We start from the raw sequence: 18,341 nt of genomic DNA, 5'->3' as shown, positions 1-18,341 counted from the left end.
GGCATATACAACAGATCCTCGGTGAGTGCCTGCTTTGTATAGTTTGTAATGGTCACCATGTCAGAACACTCTGGTTGCTTTGGACGGCTCCATGACACACGTTACAACACCCAAAGCGCGACGCGTACTATCATTCCCTCCCTTTTCGTAGATTCCGGACCTATACATACCAACTCTTGGAAAGCCGAGTACCCACGATGCGTACAATTCTACATTTCACACAGTGCCCGTCAGGTGTAAATTCTCAATTGCACTAGTCCACGCGCTCGCTCGCTCGCGTGGTCAAACTCGATTAAGTACAGTAGAGGGGTATCAGATAACTAGAGATGCCGCGCCGTACTAAGATCAACGTTGAGGCAAGTTTGATATGACTTGAGTGAAAGGAGACACTAAACATAAGAGCTGGGAGACACGCAAATGTCCATGATCTGAGTGAGGCCCTTGGCTGGATCCTTACACAGTGTAAAAGAGCGAGTGGGAACCTATGCTGACAAAGCTTAGACACGTCATGACTGCTATATCAGTATGAGAGGCCAAGGAACGCAAGATTTGAAGTCATGTTGCAAATTAATTCTGTCCCAGATAAGTGAAAAGTCATCTATGCAGCCGGGGTGGCTTCAGGCTTCTTATCCTCGACGACTGGTGCTGTAGCTGCCGGGACATCTGGCTCAGCGGGAGCAGCAGGGGTAGCAGGAGCGGCATTGGACAGAATAGGATTGTCGTCCAAAGGCCCTGAGGTCGCGGACATGCCTTCCGGGGTAGCCTTCGGAGCTTCAGTAGCTTCAGTAGGCTTAGTATCGACTGAAGCAGGTGAGGTGACCTTCTCCTCAACAGCACCCCCAGGGGTGCTGGCTGTTGGAGCAGTGTGAGCAGCAGTTGAGGGTGTGACTTCGGCGACCGCAGGAGCAGGAGCTATCATCCTGTTAGCTTCATTGTGAGTTGGCGCTGAACGACGTTGGGCGATCAGTATAGCGGAATTATTCGTGGTGGAATGAATGATTTTGTACGCTTAAAGGGCCTGCCTCGGGGTACAGCTCAAAGCATGGCTTTGAGTAGATAGAAGCCAACTCATTCCCAACGGTCCATATGTTTGGGATCAATGTGAATCGAGAGGTCGCATCATGACTTACTCGCAGTGGTAGTGTCGGCGGTCTTGGCAGACACAGGAGTCTCTTCGGCCTGGGGAGCAGCTGGGACAGCTCCCTCAGCTGGCTTCTCCGGAGCAGGAGTTGGTGTTGCAGTAGTTTCTGGCTTAGGAGGAGCTGGTGTGGTCTCGGTGGGCTTGGCCTCAGTCTGAGTAGGTGCGGTTGTTACGGGGGTCTCCTCTTGTGCCTTCTTGTCCTTCTTCTTGCGAGAGAAGATGCTCTTAAGAGTCTTCTTGACCAAATTGATCGCGTCCGGGGCTGGAGCGCATTAGTATGTTTCAAGCATTTTGTGAAGCGGTATGTATAAGCTTTCATGCAGCTTGATGCAGGAGTCGTTGATGCATGGCTTCCTTTGGAGTATCGAGCAGAGGGACTTACGAACACCAGGCATATTGGCGGATGTACGGAAGTAAGCTTTTCTGATGAATCCTCAGCTGAGCGCTGCGCTGCGAAGTTTGTGTTCGTTGCTGTTGGACAGGTAGTCAAGGGGTGACGAAGAGTGGCGTTGGTCAGCTCAAGTAAGAGGCCATGCAGAGATGATGAGGAGTGGAAGGAGAGTGCGTAGGCGCGAGGACAACAAGCAAGTGAAAGGGAGAGTGTATGTGGTGGTGAGAAGCTCAAAGGAAATGAACTGGGGATTCGAGCGCACAGACAGGGAGGCACAAGGCCAAGGGACAAGGGTGGAAGGGTGGAACTTTGGGCACCTGCGCCCACGTAAAAAGGCTGGCTCAGTCGCTGATTTGGTCATTACGCTTGGGGGCTTGCGGGGCTTCCAACGCTATCAACGGGCCCTATATTTGGCATGGCATGGGTCGCATAGGTAACATTGTTACATATTCACACCACACACAGCTGTTCCAGTTTCATCGTCTCAAACATCCAGCAGTATAGCACACGTATCTAACACGTCTGATCGTGAAGAGATTGTTTATCCAACTGTTGACGCCGACACCCATGCTCGTCGCGCATTTCGCACTGCCACGATCGCATGTCACGCATGCTTCTATCCATTGGGCTAAGCATCGTATGCCTACCCAGGGCTAGGTACCTCAAACGCCTATTTTGTCACGAAACAGTAGCGCCGGATCACAACATCGAGTTGGGAAGATGTCTATTGAGACGGCTCTTGGTCAAGTTGTCTTCCGTCACTACAGATCATAGCTGTTCTATTTTCTTATGGGCGTCTATTGACGCAAGCCATGGTGCAATTTATTCATCCAGAAGGTGGTTGTCGGGCCCAGGGAGCTTGTGTTGGCGGCAAGCGTGCGCTGGAGAACTCGCTGGATGCCGCTCCCGCTCCGCCGCGACGGGCCCACGGTGCTGCTGTAGAATCTCCTTGTGGGGTGACTGGGGTTGGCGCCGTCTGGGAGCTTGCCCTTGCCCATGGTGCTGCTGTTGGGGGTGGTGCACGACTCACTATCGAAGCCGTTGGCAGTGTGGTGGCATTTGTCCTAGCTGTATAAGATGACGATACAGGTACTGCTCTATCACAGCCGGCCATGCTTGTTGTTTGATAGCCATTTCTGTTTGGTTGGTTGGATGTGTGAGCTGTTTGCTGTGCTGTGACTGCTTCTGGGTCTCTCTGCCATTCGTAGATGGACCCAAACGGGAAGTGTTGGACAACAGGAAACTTTGACAGCACTTCTGCATTATACATCTTCATCATACCCTAGATGCTTATGCGTAAGCCACGGTCCGGCAAGCACAAGGATAATCACTCACTTTATTAATCTTCGCCCATCCAGCTTTAACGCCTGATATGTCGAACAGAATTGGGCTGTGTTCCCAGAAAGGACCCTTCTTTACGTCGTAGATGAAACCAATGGCACTAAAGTACATATTGGTCTTCCTCTCACGTTGAACAGCGTCAGCCTTTGCTACGTCTGCTGGATTAGGTGCGCCATCGACAGATCCTTCGTCAGTGATATCAGCCGGAGATCTGATGGGTGGTGACAATTGTGCTGAGCCGAATATATATGGCAGAAATGAGTGATCGTCTAGTCCCCATACACCGTGAGATCCGGCAGGTTCCAACGTGTACGTCAAAATCAGCCGGCGGACGAGACGAAGATATCTGCGGTAAGTTGAGTAAGTTGACCTCGTGATCGAAGGCTTCGCTCACGGTTCTACGACACCTAGGACAATTCCTCGCTCTTCTTCTTCATGCTCGGTAACGTTGAACCCACCTAACTTCCATATGCCACCTAGAAATGCCAGGAAGCTCAACTCATGGCCAGAGCCGTAGTCAAGCCTTTGAGCACTTCCAAAGCTGCCATAAAGATAGGCTTCCAATTCATCTTTGGAGGTTACCTCACCAGACGATTGATTCCCAAAGTTTAGTACCTGGGTTGGCAAGTATTCTTCCATCATGTGTGGAAGCCTTTTCTTGACAATTTCATACCACTTCCTGAAGCTCACATTACCGAACCTACGCGGCCCTGTGTCTGGAGGCACCTCATCGATGATCTTGCTCAGCTCTTCCATCAGGTTACCAAGCTTTTTCACAGCTGACGAATACGTGACATGTTTGCTCGAGAGCTCGTAAGTCGTGACTCCCGAATGGCATTCTTGGTCGTTTGGCGCCAATCTCGGGAATATGGAAGCATTCAGCTGGAAAATGAAGCTCCATATGTCTCGATAGGCCATCGAAGATAGAAAGAATGAGACATCAGCACCATCATTGATCTGCTTTTTGGGAATGGTGAATTCACATTTCGTAACCGCATCCCATACAGGCAGGCTGCATTGGTTTATTCTAACCTCTGACATGGTACGTTGGCGGAACGTACCGGCGATGCACTTGGTCTGTTGGCAATTCTCAAAGGATGGCACGTGTTTGCGCAGAAAAGGCTTAGTAGAGCTACGCGTGTTGGTACCGCATCCGATACGCAACCAAACGTAGCTGCAGGTGGAGTGGGACAACCCATATGATTACCTGTCCGGCAGAACAAACGCCGAATTTAAAGGAACTCGCGGTGCATCTGAAGCCTTGCGCTTTGCACAATGTCGAGACGGCGATCAGGCCGCCACAATGGAAGCGCTGGCCATCGGTATGAGTCGCATGATGCACAAGAAGAGCAACAGATGCTTGTGAGCAAGCAACTGGAGGAAGGTAAACCACTCTCCAGATTGTGACAGTCGGCAATCATTCTAACCTACCTTATAGAATCTTTCGTTCCGGAATCCTCACTGGCGCGACCTGAAGACGCTCAAGCAGCTGCGGATATTAACGCCGCTATCATTCAAGCAAGCCCACAAACAAAACCACACCCACAACAGTCCGCGCAATATACAAACAAGGGAGGTAAACTCGGGAAACAGCTAGCAGTCACGACGTCGTCCCTACGACCAGTCGTTATCATAAGAAAATCTTTGAATGCAGCCTCCTCAAAAGAGCGACAGAGCATTGAAGAGACTCAAAGTGCTACATCAAACGAGAAGCCTGGCACGAAAAGAAAGAGGGGAAGGCCAAAGACAAGTACAATCAAAAGTACTCAGGCAAAGAGTCCTGTTCTCGGGCTCAGACGCTCATCTAGGATCACTGGAGGTAACACTGGATCTACTTCTGAAGCCACGAGAGCCCAAGAAAGAGCAAGCATTATCTCAAATGCTACAGCAGATCAGGTAGACAGTAATCCATCATTCGCAACTGCGGACAGTACAAGAACAACCCGGCAGAAGGCTTCGGTGGAAGCAAACATAGCTGTCGATTCGAGCACTGAGGCCAGCCCAACGCAGACACGCAGAGTAGCCGAACAACAAATAGAGGAACCCCAAACAGAGGAACCTCGAATGGAAGAACCTCAAATGGAAGAACCTCAAATGGAGGAATCCCAAATGGAGGAATCTCAAATGGAGGAATCTCAAATGGAACATCCACATGATCCAGATTTCTTCTACGGACTAGATTCTGACTTTAAGCGCGTGTTCGACTCTGCGCGACATGTTGGTGTTCAAATTCATCGTGGCAAAACTGTCTCGCACGTCTTCGATAACTGTAAGACCAAGACAAGCAAGCAATTCGTCGAGCTTTGCATCGAGGTCATCAACAAGTTTAAGAAAAGTAACCTTGATGACGTCAAGTATGCGCAGAGTCTATTTGGCAAAGTTAAGAGTGGATTAAATACCCTTCTCCATAGCGGCAAGGACAACGAGAACAGCAGGGGTGACCAAAACAGCGAGGACGATGAGAATAGCGAGGAAGAGGAGAACAGCGAGGTGGATGAGGACGACAAGGACTACAAAAAGTACTTGGTGCAAGACGCATATACCATGGTCATCCCTAAGCTCAGTGAGCTCCTCAAGGCAGTGTACACTGCGTACGGAAATGAGGTACTCGCATCTCGTGACAATTCCATCGCTATGTCTTTCAAACAATCCGATTTCATACGTGGGATTGCCGAGACGATCATCAATTTCGAGGCTCAGATTCGCGCCTGGGGCATACAACCCGCCACCGACCTACCTATCAAGCGACCGATCAAGACCCACGCAATCGCCCCGCTAAAGGAAATCTGCAGAACCCTAAACAGGGCGCTCCACAGAGAAAGAGAGTCCCGCAAATTGGCTGCCGACCAAGCTCGTATTAAGGCGGACTTAGAAGCCCGTGCAATCGACGATGAGTGCGAGCTTGCCGAATCGCGCAGTCGGTATGAGCGATATAAATTTTGGTCTGCGCTCAACCAGCTGCGCCTCGACGTAGAGAAGAACCCACGGCGCAGACCATTCCTGTGCGTCAGCGCGGTGCCGAGTAATGACAATATCGGCCTCGATGCCAACGGGGACCCGTTCGAGCGCATAGGGGTGTTTGGCGAGCGTACGACGGCGCGACCGCTGCTGGAAGCGGTGGAGATGAGGAATGGGAGCTGGAGCGAGGAACAGCTGGATGCGCTGCTGTGGAGCTTGGAACACGAGAGTAGCGAGGAGCCATTACTGTTATTCAAATGTATTTTTGCGAGGTGGTGTGGGGCCGGGGGTGTATTGCAAGACTTTAATTGTGAGGAGATTTATGGTATGGCGAAATATATGAAGGCCTTGTTGATGGAGGAAGAGGCGATGGATGGGTTAGAGGAGAGAGATTGGGTGAGGAGAATCCCGAGTAGGTGTTAGCGGCTGGACATTCCGTGTGTGAGTTTGATATGATACCCAATATTGTTCGTTGCATATAGTCATGTCCATGATATGAATGATACATCTACGCCTTTTCGAAATAGTAACGAAACTCGTATGTCTTCAAACACCAACGTAGCTTGCAGACAAATGAAAGCAGAGAGAACCATCGAGTGTCACGAATCATATTTTCCCTCATTCTGCACCTTCTCAAAGACTTCTTCTGTATGCTTCCACACCTCCTCACTTATCCCAGATCCCTCTTGCTCTTGGAGCACAGTCTCGTTCGCACTTGGTTCATTACTCCAACCAATTAGGTGCGCCTTGCCATCCGCCTTGAATGCTGCATTTGTGGCGGCATACAAGTGTCTATCCCCACTATCTCGCAGGCTGACAATCATCGGAAGAGGCAGGCGAGTAACCAGATTCATGCCCAGTCGCATTAAGGGGTTCATGTCACGTGCAATATTCGTCCTCACACCTCCGGGCGCAGAGTGGATAAAACTCGTCGTTGGGTACTGTCGAGCGAGACGGCGGAGAGAGAGTGATGTCATGGTGGTCGCGTGGTCGGCGCATGCCTTCAGCGTGTAGGCGTTTTTGAGCTGGAGATCGGCCATGTTGAGGGATGTTTCGAGGCCGGCGGCGAGCACGGAGATGACACGAGAGAGTTTCTGTGGCTCTGGGGCACTCTGAAGTAGCGGTAACAGATTCGTGACGAACCGCAGGCGGGCGTAGTAGTGCAGGGCGAATTTTGCGTCCAGACCTTCGGCGGTCTCGGTGCGGCCGCGCATGGTAAGGAGACCGGGGCTGAGGAAGAGGAGGTTCAGGTGTGACTCTTGCGACGTAACCTCGGCGCAGGCGGCGTCGACGTTTTTGAGAAGTGATACGTCGGCCTGAATGAAGTTTACGGTGGCTTTGGTATTGATGGTCTTGAATTCGGAGATCAGATTCGTGCCCTGGGTCTGGTTTCGGCCGATTAGGTAGACTCGCGGAGAGTCTGTCTGGCGAACGAATTCACGAGCCGTGGTTTCGCCTATTCCAGACGTACCGCCAACTTGATGTGGTGAGTTTGGGAGAGCGGGTACGGTAGGTTAATTGAGTGCATACCGAAGACAGCAACAAGGCCAGGACCCAAGCTCTTCAACTCGGCATTAGCAGCCCTAATTGCCTTGATATGCACCATTGTAAATAACTACGCAGATTAGCCGTATTACAGGCCTACAATGCTATGATCACAACAGGTAGAAGTCGAAGTTGAAGCTAGGAAGTGATTGTATATTTATCAAAGGTGATGTCCCTCTTGGCGCTGACGCGATGACTACGTACGGACGAAGAACTTCGGAGCTATGATATCGACAACCCGACATTGACGTCCTTGTGAAAGATGGCCGACTTGCGTGCTTGAGTGATGATGTGTTAAACTCGGTAATTTGGACTTACTACTATGCAAATACGATACTGAAGAGAAGGATGAGCAGCAGGATTGACGTCTTATAGTCTATAACCCCATAGTACCTAGGTAGATAGGTACTAGTAGTAAGTACTAGTGTTAGACAGGTAGATGCTGACTAAGTGGACGACTTCCCGAGTCAAGCCTTTGAGCCATGTCCACCTACGCAGCTCCAGGAGTCATGCCCCGTGTCGAGCGTCAACCATCGACGTCTTTATAGATTACTGCATTCGGCGCTTCTCGTCCATCCGTGACTCCATCTCTCGGCTTCTCACCGCTCTTCATCGTGATCGATTTAAGACGGTGGATACGAAAAACATTTCATGTCTAGCCCCGCAGGGTTCACGATCCTACAGAGAAAGAGTAGACTGGGTAGTAGCCGTGGCCCCTAACCCTTTGCATTCGCGCCTGCAGTCAGCTTCTACCAATCGCTGCAAACCAACATCCGGAGCACGGCCTAAGCCTTACGCCGCTCTGGCCTTGTCCGGACTTCACTTCGTATCTCGTCTTCATGGCATGACGGGACTGTTGATCGGAAACCCAGCACAGACAGCCGACGGACGCTTATGCCGGTATTGCATCGAACCCCAGCACGCGACACGTCCGGCTGCGAGATAGAGTGCGCTGGCGCTACGCTTGTGGCTTTGGCCTGCTGACATCATAGGTCGTGGTACTTCGGATGAGTGAAAGCCAGTATGTCCCCGGAAAGCAATCCTAACGCGAATTCTGGGGTGGATTCCAATGGCAAGAAGTATGTGAGGAGAAATCATAGGAAGAGTAGGGCCGGATGCCAGAACTGCAAACGGCGACGTGTCAAAGTAAGTCGCTGGTTTCTTTTGCAATTTCCGTGTGTTGTGTTTATTGCTTGTTGTTTCTCTTGACCATGCTTGGAGCCATGGTAGCCTCAAGCATGCACAGATTCAGAGACAACGAAACAGACATACAGAAACAACGTAGACTCTCATTCCCCAATTTGGACATGGACAGTCTCGATTTCTCGATTTTCGCATTCCGTATTCAAGGGCCATGTCATTTCGGACAAGTGCCGGTGCTGATTGGCCTCCTAGTGTGACGAAGAGAAGCCTGCATGCTCGAATTGCATCCGATTCTCTATCAAGTGCGACTACAACCCTCTCCCGAAGAACAGCCTCTCTCCAAATGACATCGTCTCCTCGTCTCCATCTCCGAATGACCTCAATGACACTGTCATTCCCCGCCGCCGTGGACGTCCTCGCAAGAACTGGGAGTCTATTTCTGCCGCCGCCAATGCCAAAGCCGCACAGGATAGCAATAACGATAACCTGAGCACCATCTCCGAAGACCCCAAGGATAGTAGACTGTCCCTCGCAAGTGTCCACCAGCATCTGAATGTGGAGGATCTAGAGCTACTATGGCACTACATCATGAACACCTCTGCAACGCTCGCCGGCGACACCCTGGGACATCACTTTTATCAGACACAGGCTATGCAAGTGGCCTTCCGATTCAGCTTTGCCCTTCACTTCCCACTCGCTCTAGCCGCATTGCACATCGCTCGTTTCGACAAGTCCCGTGCAGAACATTATTCCTATGTCGCCCAGCGACACTACACAACTGGCATTGAAGAGCTCACGCGTGTTTTGCCTTCGGTAAATAGCGAGAACTGCCAAGGCCTATACGTCGCTTCTGTTCTCGTCAGCATCTACACCTTCGCCATGCAGCCGCGGCCTGGCGACTTCCTAATCTTCAACGACGTTGGTGGTCTCTCTCTCTGGCTCCCCTTGCTCCGAGGTGTGCGTAGCATCATAACAACTGCCGGCTCCCAGGCCATTTTCTCTGGCGTGCTGGCACCTGTGACGAACAACGTGCCTGGAAGCCCTGCTGGGACACGACTGGCTATGAAGCGGCCGCGTAGCATTATGCCCTGGCGCACGCAAATTGCAGAGCTAGGCACGTACATCGAGTCTTCGACAGACCCAGTTTTAACGCCTACACGCCGCGCCCTCTTTGGTCGGGCGTTAGAGGGTATGCAGCCGTCGTTTGCGTCGTGTTATGCAGATAGTGCAGCAGAGCTTGCATCACCAGCACCGAATGAAAGTGCGACGGTCATGATCTGGTTCTATCACATGGACCCGGACTTCGTGGCGTGTCTACAGGATAAGGAGCCACTGGCCCTGATCATACTTTCATACTTTACCGTGTTGATGAAGACAATGGAGGATCGCTGGTTTATGCGTGGGTGGGTGGAACATATCTTGAGTGGAATCAAGAAGAGCGTTGATGCAAGGTATTCCGGATGGCTGAGGTGGCCGATGGAGGTGGCGGGAGTAGGCGAAGGAAGAATGGATATCAGTTATGTCACGGCGTCAAGCTAGGAAGTTTCTGCAACTAGGGAGTTGGGCGTTTGTGTGTCTTAATTGGACGCAGCAGTCTAGGTTGGAGCGAAGACCTGGACGTTCATGCACAGCAAGATTTTGAATTGTACCATCAGTAGTGCAAAGGTAAACAGGCGCGACCATACGCATCATTGATACTGTCATTATCATCGTAATTACCCCTTCTCTACCAAAATCACATATCTCAACATATGCTTCTTAGAGCTCCATCGCTCTAGCCATTATCGACTCCAAATACAAAATCTCCCTCTTGCCTCAGAAATACAAGATCTCTCACCGTATGTCAATGAAGAGATTATACTTTGTCATCCCCGCCCTACTCACTCCGTGACGGTCGACCCAGTAGCCTCCAGAACCTACACACGTATAACGTCAGCGACTAAATAGGATTATATTTATTGTATAATCTAACATAACATCAGTTTAGTATGAAGTATATAGAAGGTATTGAAAAATTCTAGCTAGCATCGGGTTTTGATCTATCAATATCTTTCTAAAATTATACTATAACACTAGAGAGTTTTACCTGAGTTTCAGCGAAGCAACCTGGAACTGACGGATTGACGCACGAGCACGGCCCTGATCTACATCGACGTTTGCACACCAGGATCTTCCTGGTGATGTTCCTTGTCCTTTGTTTCTCAACGAGCAATGATCCCCGAGGGCGATCTGGTTGCGTCTGAGTTGATTATCAATTTGCTATGATAAAATCAATCATCCGATCATTACTCAAGACTCCTGTTCCCTGCCTGAGAAGACGACATAAGGCTTGTGGATCGTGCATGCTTGCTCTCTTGACCGCTTTTACGGCTCTTCTGTACCAACGTCGATGTTGCCCTGGATGAAGAGTTGTTTTCAGCTAAGCAGCAGACAGAATGATGACTTGTCCTATGGCCAGTGCTGGAATCGTCTACACGAGCATGTTTAAGGTAAAAGTCTCAAAATCGGTTTTTATCATGTGGATGCTGTTCTGTCGCGACCGATTGCGGTCAGATTCTTTGACAATGAATTAAGAGACGTCTTCGTCCATAGCATCAAAGCTCGGGAGCTGAAAAATGCAGGAGAAAGCGCTAACTGCTTTCGGTTTCGGTTAGCACTTTGATCTAGAACAGACGGACGATGGAACTTCAACCTGCACACACGAGACGTCTGATACAGAATCGAGTAGCAAATACGCAGATCGAGACGATGAACAGGTCGAATGACAGAAAAGACAAGGACCCACGAGTGCGAATTACACTTATCATCCAAAGCCAAGCTATGTTTCACGTGCGGTGTGTAGTTCCAAACTAGCTGGCGTAAAATTTTTACATCTGATTAACCCCATGTGGAATTCCCCTTACACCTACAGTGATTTAGCCCTTGTGTCCTCTATGCTGATGAAGGGATGCTCATAGCCGACGTCGCGATGTTGAATGTCGGGAGGATACCGTTGCGTCATCCAAGAGCGCAATGAATCCTGCTTGTGTCCATCTCACTGTCTCACATCTTCTTCGCATACACGACATGTCCCGTTGGACCTGAAGCCGCATACCAATGGAGTCTTTGGGTAGAAATTGCAGGCTTTGTCCATCACTGATCTAACAGCCCCTCTCTTTCATTTTGAGGATGTGGTCGTTGAACCAGAATCGCTTCATATCATTTTCACCAAGATACTTGGCGCCCTGAATGCTCCCAAGGCATTGCACGTCCTTGCACCGACATTGGAATGGCTGATCCATGTTCCATTCGGAACTAGGATAAAAGAATGACAATTCATCCCCTTCTTTGAGCCCTCCTTTGAGGTCCCGAGCAACCCTGATTTCGTTTTTTGCCATGTCGAACTCAACAGTTGGTCTGCAAGAGTGGTTGATGTACTGAAGATCGGAGTTGAGACTGATATGCGATGTCGGGCCGGTCTGGACAGTCAAATAGCTTGGGGTTGCAGGTGTGATGCCTTTAATTGGCGTAAAGAGAGCTCCAGCTGGAAGGGTGACCTTCGATACTGCTCGTGAAGCAAAATCTCCGGGAAGGATTTCGACGCGTAAGATGTGAGATACATCGAATTTGGTGGGTTTCGAGATAGAAGACCCTTGGCTAACAGGTGACGCTGAGCCCTCAGGGGACACAAACTGTGGTGACATGATTGTATAGGTCGATGCGTGCTCGTAACTTTCGAGACGGGTTTGCTAAGGGATCCAACAGACTTTTGTACTCGAGAATCGCAGCCATCACGAGACCTGCGGCTTTTTAACTATCAGTGGCTCCTATTTGTGTGGGTTATCTCTCCGATGACCGAGTTCCAGAGGTCGGTACCAGGACTACACAAGACCAGCTGCCGAGGCTTGACAGGGTATATGGATCCATATTTCGTGGGGTTAGTGAGGAGCCCGCGCTGTTGTTGACGTTAAAGCGCCGCGTAAATAAAAATCAATTAGTACATCCATAGTAACATTAGTTCGCTTGAATTCGGGACGCCGTGTCATGCTTAAGACTGCGCCCCGAGGTCCCGACGCTTGGCCGTCAGCTGTACCGTTGAGTAAGAAGTTTCGACCGTCCCAATTGCTGTTGCCTATGTTTCACTCCGTAAACACCCCAGTCAAACATGGCATATGGCAACAACAGTATGGCATGGCCGCACTTTCAATGTAGGTCACTTACAAGCTTGCAGTGGCCAACAGTGTGTTCAGTCCTGAGTCTTCTAGACAAAGTTCCGTTCTTGTCATAGCTATCGCATTATCTGAAATTCTCCACTACCAAAAATATCACTTCACCAGTACTTAGTCCATTTCAACTTTCGACCGGCTTTTGCTTTCCAAGAGTTGTTACATCACCACATACCAGATGTCCCTCTGTTCGACAATGATTACCCCCGAGCTCGAAGCTCTTGAACAGATCGAATCAAGTTTTGACGACAAACCTGAACTCATTTGGTGCTATGAGATCATCAGTCCAAGCAGATCCTGTATACGAAACGACAGATTCGTCCTAGAACAGTTTCTCACTGACCAACTCTCGCGATGGTTCGACTTAGGCTTTGGTACCGACAACCCTAATCCCCCTCTGCATCGCCCAGACAGCCTTGCTATACAGATTCAGTGGCATGATCGACCCAAGCAACCCACATCTGAATACTTCGTCCCCATGTACTACAACTTGACGAACGAAATCATGACATGGGTCAAGCTAGAGCAGAACAGCAAACAAGCTCAGCAAATCAGGAGCGCGCCTGCTGATCGAGCTAACAAATACAAAAACTGTCCACCCATACTCTTCCAATGTGCACCACACGCATGTCCCTTCTCTTTGATGGCTTGGTATGAAGAGATGGGCTCAGTCGAGACCCAGGAGGATACTTATATCTACAATGCCGAGGATCTACAAGAGGACATGAACCTCGCCTCTTCGCCGGATAGTACTGCGTTTGTCTCGATACCCATAAGATCAAAGTATCGTTAGACATTAATGGTGGACAGGAGACTCTAATACAATCAATACGCCGGACCAGGGCTTCTGAACCCCATTTGTCTCAGACAGTTGCTCCGCATTCCCACCATAAAATATCCGCAGAGGGCGTCTTATCATGCCTACGACATTTGTGCAATGGTCCATTTCCAAACATATCTGGCCTGGTATGTCTACTTGCAAGATACAGGTCACAATCGAGGTCTGGATAGCGACATTACATAGCGTATATTACTGAGAAGAGAATGAATATGTTTTTCTCTGACTTTGTCTTGCAACATGTCGCTATTAGTTCCTGACAAGCCCTCATACTTATGAACCTCTAATTATATCCGTATTTCATGTGTGAGTCAAGAGCTTCCTGGTCTGCAGGAATGAAGCGAACAGTCGGTTTATAACTTCTACCTAGACATCATAGTAACGAGTATATAGATTGGCTCATCTAGTCATGTATTTGAACTATGAGAAATTAAGTACACTCTGGCTGTCTAGACTTTTCGGCTAATCACTGTAGTTGTCTGTTTCAAGTAAAGTCAGTTTGCATGATATAAGATAGAAAAGTGGGTCTAAGACGATGGTGTAATTTCTATAAGTCCCCAGTGTATACATCTCCAAAATTCTTTGTCGCATACATCTTGACATCCTTATTTCTTCCTTCCCAAACCTGTCGATTCACTGAATACGCCTCCGCCTCGGGCTCTGGTATTCGGGGGAAGATTCCCATCTTAAGGATTACCTTGCCGGGATATAGTGGCGAGACAGACTTGATCGGACTACAGTACGATTAATTTCCCAAATTAATTCTAAAGCACACAAGTAGTACTATCGAACTTACTTCCCGCATTGGCCGCAAAACCATCGCTCAAGCTTATTACCACTCAGGGTCTCGCCATCTAGATAGCATTTAAAAATCCCGTTCTTGTCCTCGATCTTCACCTTCTCTTCTTCAATCAGCAGATTGCTCGCAACGTGACTACCCGCGACCTTGCGGCAGTTTGCACAGTGGCACAGGTGCCCACGCTTCTTCCCCACAAACAGTTCCTTGTCCTGTATCGACACGCTTATCGAGCCGCAGAGACACGACCCTGTCAGTTCGTTCTCAAACCTGGAAACGGGGACCTCTGAGGGTGGGGTGTCGAGCTTCTTTGGAGCCATTTATTGCGAAAAGATTCCGGTATATGAGGCTGTGATTGGGTGGTTGTGGTGCGTTTGGTATGCAAGTGTGAGCACCCTGAAGGAGAGTTTACAGGGGCTTACATTCTTATTTTTACTGTTTGCTACTCTGACGTAGTAGCTATAGACATTACTAGGTATGGATGATGCCCCCACATAGCAGAAAGATTGACCTCGGGCGTTGGGAGGGGCAGACATATGACATCATTTCACGCTTTGCGGAAAAGCATGTGTGTTCCTAGGAATATAGAGAGCTCTCTCAATTCACAAGTACGTTATGGTTCTATGGTGTAGTGGTTAGCACATCGGATTCTGATCTCTTTTCCTCTATCTTCCGGGGACCCCGGTTCAATTCCGGGTAGGACCTTCTTTTGCCTCGTTGGGGTGTAGAGCAAGCGGTCAGGGCCATTGCCTGCAATAGATTTTTGGTTTATATAATTATTTAGACAACCTATCAATGCATATTCGAGTCCTAGATTTTGTACCACAAGGGGGACGTCATTTCGTCAGAATCCCCGATCATCCATCCGACAAGGGTTGCATTTATGATCAGGTTGGACTATTCGTTTGGGGACAGATACATGTCGATGCGGCTTCATGTGTTATGTTGTGCGCCTTCGCAATTATTGTATTCCAGGCATGTGCCTAAAGCTGAATAGAATGCTACCATATTCTCTTAGCGACCATAGAATACCTACTGACGCCATTCAATTCGCTCCCATCCCATCCTTTCTCTTCATTTTCTCTCACCCTGGCGTCCCTGTCCCTTAGTTTCTGTAGCCCCTCTTTATCTTCGACGTACACCCATCGCCTCTTATCATCGTCAACCTCCACCACACCCCATCCGCCAATTCTCTTGCCCCCTGTATCTACAGCCAATCTCTCCTTTTCTTTCATCCGCGTATATCGCTTCCGTGCAAAGCTCAAAAGAAGCATCCCGAGCACCAATTTGATTGACAGCAGCACAAACCACGCAAGTAGCCACACGACCAACATCGTAGCGAATGCAATGAGGTCATCCATCGACCACCAACTAAAACTCGATGTTACATCACCCATGCCAGCACCAAAGGATGATCGTCCAAGAGCGCGGCGGAATACCTGGTCAATATGGGCCAAAGCAGCTGTTGTAGCAGGCGAGCTCGTTGATGCGGACTCGGCTGTAAGGCCGGTGACAGTCGACGCGAGGGGAATGGGCATGTGAGTTTCGATGAACATTCGGTATGTTTGGACTATTGCACGGATGAATAGACAAGACAGAGGCAGGACAGGTAGTCCGAGGCGCTTCGTAAGGTTTTGATCTGCGAAAGCCTGACGATTTCTTAGCATACAGTCCATAAATTGTCTACGTGTTACTACTTACGTGAGAATAGTAATCCTTGGCAAGAAGATCTAAGAACCTGCCATATACAGCGGGCTTGGTGTTGTTGAACTTCGTGATATAAGCATGCTTGAGCCAGTCGACTAAGCATTCACTGCCTAAAACGAGCAGAAACGGGCCGAAGACCTGCCCGCCGATATTTGGGAACACAGTGAAGCTCTTTGGGATAATGCTTGAGCCCTTGAAGCTAGCAGTAGTGGCATTGCTGCTAAAGGCTGACCCAGTACCTGCTGTACTGGAGTTCAAACCGAGAACACCAACCTCGAACACGTTCCGTAGGACGATGATCGACAGCATCAAAGATAATTGAAAGCGTTCCACGATGTCGGCACATGTCATCTGAAATAAGTTCTCCTTTTCGAACTTCTTAAACACTGTTCCCTTAATCTCAACGAATTGGTTAGACATGAGCAGTGTCAAAAGAGCGTTTGAGTATGAGTTGACAGCCACATTGAGAGTGATGACTTGGTAAAAAAGGGCGGTCGAGTGGATTACGTTATAAATCAAGGCGAGGAGGAACATCCAGAACGGTCGGAGAATTTTGCTTCGGCCATCCGGGTTGCGTTCGAGGGTTTCTCTTGAAAAGAGGCATTCGAGCACGTCTTGACCTAGAGCCGAAAACAGACGGTCACATACCTGAGATCATGTTAGACTAAGTTGATTTTGCAAATCGTTCACCGCGCTCACCTCGAGTACATTGTAGATCACGTACAGTTTGATTGCTGCCTGACCTCGAATAGAGTGATACATTCTACTGGCATCTAATCGCATGAGTATGAAGCAGCTCGCTATGACCAAAAGGCCTTTCAATATGTCTGCCTTGTGTGTAGGCATAAGAAGTGATGGCTTAGACTTCGTCCTTCTATGCCTAAATGTTGAGCTTCGGCTTGATCTCCGCGACTGTTCAGGCAGTGTAATTTCATGGCGCGGCTCTGTACCCATAGACAAATGCTTTGGAGATGGTAGTGTTGTGGCATGTGATGGTCTTCTTGAAGGGGGTGGGATTCGTATGGAAGATTTTTCCTCCGTATGCGCTGGGGGAGCTGACACGTCTAAAAATCGTCTGCGCTGCCATACTCGACCTATGCCCCAGTAAATGAAGCTACCGATATCTTTGAATTCTTTGATTATCGTCCTGACCATCCAGTCCGCTAGCACATATAGCGCTTTGAAGAATCTCAGAGGAAGAATCGTAAAGGAATATAGCCAGGCGTCTAGACATGCGAAAAAGCCGAAGACAATGGTTTGCTCTAATTGAGGAGGAAGTAGTAGAAAGTTTAGAAGTCGCTCGTATTTAATTCTAGCTGATTCGTATGGGAAATCGCTCGTGGCAGGACGATAGATGTACAGGGGGGAGGGTCGGTCTGCAGCCAATTCTAGCTGCAGATACGTAGGTATCGATAAGGGTGGCAAAGGGATGCTAGGAGGCATAGGAGATCCTATAGGGTCTGCAACCAAGGGTGGCTTCAGACTACCAGTAGATCCTGCGATGGGCTTCTCCCCAGTTATATGTAATGGTGGAGGCACAGGTCTGCTACTTCGTGGCTGAGAGTCAACATATGAGCCCTGCGCCCGACTCGAAGGTTTGCGCTTGAAAACTGGGGGAGTTGAATAGTTCCTGGCCAGAGCCGGACGTGCCTTAGAAGACTCAATTGGCGACTTCATGTTTTCAATTTCCAGCCGTCTCGCACTCATAGCCTTGGCGGAGGTTTCCTCTGTACTTAAGGCAGATGACGAGGTGTCTAGATTGAGCTTGAGAATAGCTTCCTTGTGCCCATTTTCAGCAACTCCCTTATCTGTACTTTGACTCAACTCCATAGCACCTTGCGTTTTGTTTTCGTTCGTCCTAATCGAAGAGTCTACCAATGATATATCTGGGATGTTGCCGACGGCGCGTAGTGGTAGCGAGGTAGGCTCCGAGGTCAGCTCTTGAATCTGTGCTGGCGAGAGCTTCAGAACCTTTTCGCGATCATCGCTGCCAGAAACACCTGATGTATTCCGCTCGATGCTACGTTTCCGCTGTTCTATCATTGCATGGTGCGTATCATGTTCGTTTCTTGGCCCGTTCGTTGTGGGAGATGCCTCGGAGCTTCGATTTTCGTCCATGTTTTCAGCTTGCAACACGACACTGCTTCTTGATGTTGTCATATTTTCGCCTATTATTCCACTCTTTGCCCCGTTGGACTTTTCTGTTATGGTGGATGGCCTCTCAAGCACGGGAGAAAGAGTCGGGGAGGGAAGCTGTACCGGACCTCCACCGTTGG

The 18,341-nt window shown here is 49.3% G+C and overlaps 10 protein-coding genes and 1 non-coding gene across 11 annotated transcripts; 5 read left to right on the top strand and 6 right to left on the bottom strand.

Annotated features, from left to right (window-relative positions):
- Positions 1–419: 419 nt before the first annotated feature.
- On the bottom strand, positions 420–1,649 carry EJ05DRAFT_278331 (uncharacterized protein). Its single transcript, XM_033740414.1, has 3 exons — positions 1,524–1,649; positions 1,131–1,403; positions 420–945 (listed from the first exon to the last, which is right to left on the bottom strand). Exons 1-3 carry the CDS (start codon positions 1,534–1,536, stop codon positions 599–601), a joined length of 633 nt encoding a protein of 210 aa, XP_033602727.1. The 5' UTR covers positions 1,537–1,649; the 3' UTR covers positions 420–598.
- A 273-nt stretch (positions 1,650–1,922) lies between these two features.
- EJ05DRAFT_508829 (serine/threonine-protein phosphatase 2A activator 1) lies at positions 1,923–4,137 on the bottom strand. Its single transcript, XM_033748041.1, has 3 exons — positions 3,268–4,137; positions 2,868–3,219; positions 1,923–2,814 (listed from the first exon to the last, which is right to left on the bottom strand). The coding sequence occupies exons 1-3, from the start codon at positions 3,912–3,914 to the stop codon at positions 2,359–2,361; spliced, it is 1,455 nt and encodes a 484-aa protein (XP_033602726.1). The 5' UTR covers positions 3,915–4,137; the 3' UTR covers positions 1,923–2,358.
- On the top strand, positions 4,023–6,342 carry EJ05DRAFT_278182 (uncharacterized protein). The gene is made up of 3 exons (XM_033740412.1): positions 4,023–4,257; positions 4,312–4,887; positions 5,083–6,342. The coding sequence occupies exons 1-3, from the start codon at positions 4,149–4,151 to the stop codon at positions 6,252–6,254; spliced, it is 1,857 nt and encodes a 618-aa protein (XP_033602725.1). The 5' UTR covers positions 4,023–4,148; the 3' UTR covers positions 6,255–6,342.
- EJ05DRAFT_474165 (short-chain dehydrogenase/reductase) lies at positions 6,262–7,748 on the bottom strand. The gene is made up of 2 exons (XM_033743547.1): positions 7,362–7,748; positions 6,262–7,308 (listed from the first exon to the last, which is right to left on the bottom strand). The coding sequence occupies exons 1-2, from the start codon at positions 7,435–7,437 to the stop codon at positions 6,431–6,433; spliced, it is 954 nt and encodes a 317-aa protein (XP_033602724.1). The 5' UTR covers positions 7,438–7,748; the 3' UTR covers positions 6,262–6,430.
- On the top strand, positions 7,627–8,406 carry EJ05DRAFT_278145 (uncharacterized protein). Its single transcript, XM_033740411.1, has one exon. The coding sequence runs from the start codon at positions 7,816–7,818 to the stop codon at positions 8,320–8,322; it is 507 nt and encodes a 168-aa protein (XP_033602723.1). The 5' UTR covers positions 7,627–7,815; the 3' UTR covers positions 8,323–8,406.
- On the top strand, positions 7,902–10,308 carry EJ05DRAFT_474164 (uncharacterized protein). Its single transcript, XM_033743546.1, has 2 exons — positions 7,902–8,522; positions 8,772–10,308. Exons 1-2 carry the CDS (start codon positions 8,400–8,402, stop codon positions 10,056–10,058), a joined length of 1,410 nt encoding a protein of 469 aa, XP_033602722.1. The 5' UTR covers positions 7,902–8,399; the 3' UTR covers positions 10,059–10,308.
- A 1,018-nt stretch (positions 10,309–11,326) lies between these two features.
- Positions 11,327–12,497, bottom strand: EJ05DRAFT_278260 (uncharacterized protein). The gene has a single exon (XM_033740413.1). The coding sequence runs from the start codon at positions 12,200–12,202 to the stop codon at positions 11,660–11,662; it is 543 nt and encodes a 180-aa protein (XP_033602721.1). The 5' UTR covers positions 12,203–12,497; the 3' UTR covers positions 11,327–11,659.
- Positions 12,498–12,651: 154 nt separating this feature from the next.
- On the top strand, positions 12,652–13,690 carry EJ05DRAFT_536409 (uncharacterized protein). Its single transcript, XM_033749312.1, has 2 exons — positions 12,652–12,682; positions 12,730–13,690. Exon 2 carries the CDS (start codon positions 12,903–12,905, stop codon positions 13,515–13,517), a length of 615 nt encoding a protein of 204 aa, XP_033602720.1. The 5' UTR covers positions 12,652–12,682; positions 12,730–12,902; the 3' UTR covers positions 13,518–13,690.
- Positions 13,691–14,049: 359 nt separating this feature from the next.
- EJ05DRAFT_474161 (uncharacterized protein) lies at positions 14,050–14,824 on the bottom strand. Its single transcript, XM_033743545.1, has 2 exons — positions 14,359–14,824; positions 14,050–14,296 (listed from the first exon to the last, which is right to left on the bottom strand). The coding sequence occupies exons 1-2, from the start codon at positions 14,676–14,678 to the stop codon at positions 14,110–14,112; spliced, it is 507 nt and encodes a 168-aa protein (XP_033602719.1). The 5' UTR covers positions 14,679–14,824; the 3' UTR covers positions 14,050–14,109.
- A 151-nt stretch (positions 14,825–14,975) lies between these two features.
- On the top strand, positions 14,976–15,063 carry EJ05DRAFT_t32. The gene has a single exon. It is a non-coding gene; the product is annotated as a tRNA-Gln (tRNA).
- A 267-nt stretch (positions 15,064–15,330) lies between these two features.
- Positions 15,331–17,508, bottom strand: EJ05DRAFT_462335 (DUF747-domain-containing protein; the record flags this gene model as incomplete). Its single annotated transcript, XM_033742680.1, has 4 exons — positions 15,331–16,007; positions 16,060–16,713; positions 16,765–17,009; positions 17,160–17,508. The coding sequence occupies 4 exons, from the start codon at positions 17,506–17,508 to the stop codon at positions 15,360–15,362; spliced, it is 1,896 nt and encodes a 631-aa protein (XP_033602718.1). The 3' UTR covers positions 15,331–15,359.
- Positions 17,509–18,341: the final 833 nt, after the last annotated feature.

This window comes from Pseudovirgaria hyperparasitica, assembly GCF_010093815.1.
Source record: "Pseudovirgaria hyperparasitica strain CBS 121739 unplaced genomic scaffold EJ05scaffold_4, whole genome shotgun sequence".
In the NCBI taxonomy this organism is placed as follows: domain Eukaryota; kingdom Fungi; phylum Ascomycota; class Dothideomycetes; order Acrospermales; family Acrospermaceae; genus Pseudovirgaria; species Pseudovirgaria hyperparasitica.
The sequence above is the reverse complement of the archived record's forward strand: the minus strand, read 5'-3'. Positions and strand labels throughout refer to the sequence as shown.

Coding starts and splice junctions, on each gene's coding strand:
- EJ05DRAFT_278331 (XM_033740414.1), bottom strand. Junction 946..1,130: donor CGCCGACACTACCACTGCGA/GTAAGTCATGAT, acceptor AACGTCGTTCAG/CGCCAACTCACAATGAAGCT.
- EJ05DRAFT_508829 (XM_033748041.1), bottom strand. CDS start 3,914: ATGTCAGAGGTTAGAATAAACCAATGCAGCCTGCCTGTATGGGATGCG. Junction 3,220..3,267: donor GTCCTAGGTGTCGTAGAACC/GTGAGCGAAGCC, acceptor AACTTACCGCAG/ATATCTTCGTCTCGTCCGCC. Junction 2,815..2,867: donor GATGGGCGAAGATTAATAAA/GTGAGTGATTAT, acceptor ATAAGCATCTAG/GGTATGATGAAGATGTATAA.
- EJ05DRAFT_278182 (XM_033740412.1), top strand. CDS start 4,149: ATGTCGAGACGGCGATCAGGCCGCCACAATGGAAGCGCTGGCCATCGG. Junction 4,258..4,311: donor GAGCAAGCAACTGGAGGAAG/GTAAACCACTCT, acceptor CCTACCTTATAG/AATCTTTCGTTCCGGAATCC. Junction 4,888..5,082: donor GGCCAGCCCAACGCAGACAC/GCAGAGTAGCCG, acceptor TGTTCGACTCTG/CGCGACATGTTGGTGTTCAA.
- EJ05DRAFT_474165 (XM_033743547.1), bottom strand. CDS start 7,437: ATGGTGCATATCAAGGCAATTAGGGCTGCTAATGCCGAGTTGAAGAGC. Junction 7,309..7,361: donor TGGCCTTGTTGCTGTCTTCG/GTATGCACTCAA, acceptor CACCACATCAAG/TTGGCGGTACGTCTGGAATA.
- EJ05DRAFT_278145 (XM_033740411.1), top strand. CDS start 7,816: ATGCTGACTAAGTGGACGACTTCCCGAGTCAAGCCTTTGAGCCATGTC.
- EJ05DRAFT_474164 (XM_033743546.1), top strand. CDS start 8,400: ATGTCCCCGGAAAGCAATCCTAACGCGAATTCTGGGGTGGATTCCAAT. Junction 8,523..8,771: donor GCAAACGGCGACGTGTCAAA/GTAAGTCGCTGG, acceptor TTGGCCTCCTAG/TGTGACGAAGAGAAGCCTGC.
- EJ05DRAFT_278260 (XM_033740413.1), bottom strand. CDS start 12,202: ATGTCACCACAGTTTGTGTCCCCTGAGGGCTCAGCGTCACCTGTTAGC.
- EJ05DRAFT_536409 (XM_033749312.1), top strand. CDS start 12,903: ATGTCCCTCTGTTCGACAATGATTACCCCCGAGCTCGAAGCTCTTGAA.
- EJ05DRAFT_474161 (XM_033743545.1), bottom strand. CDS start 14,678: ATGGCTCCAAAGAAGCTCGACACCCCACCCTCAGAGGTCCCCGTTTCC. Junction 14,297..14,358: donor TTTTGCGGCCAATGCGGGAA/GTAAGTTCGATA, acceptor ATCGTACTGTAG/TCCGATCAAGTCTGTCTCGC.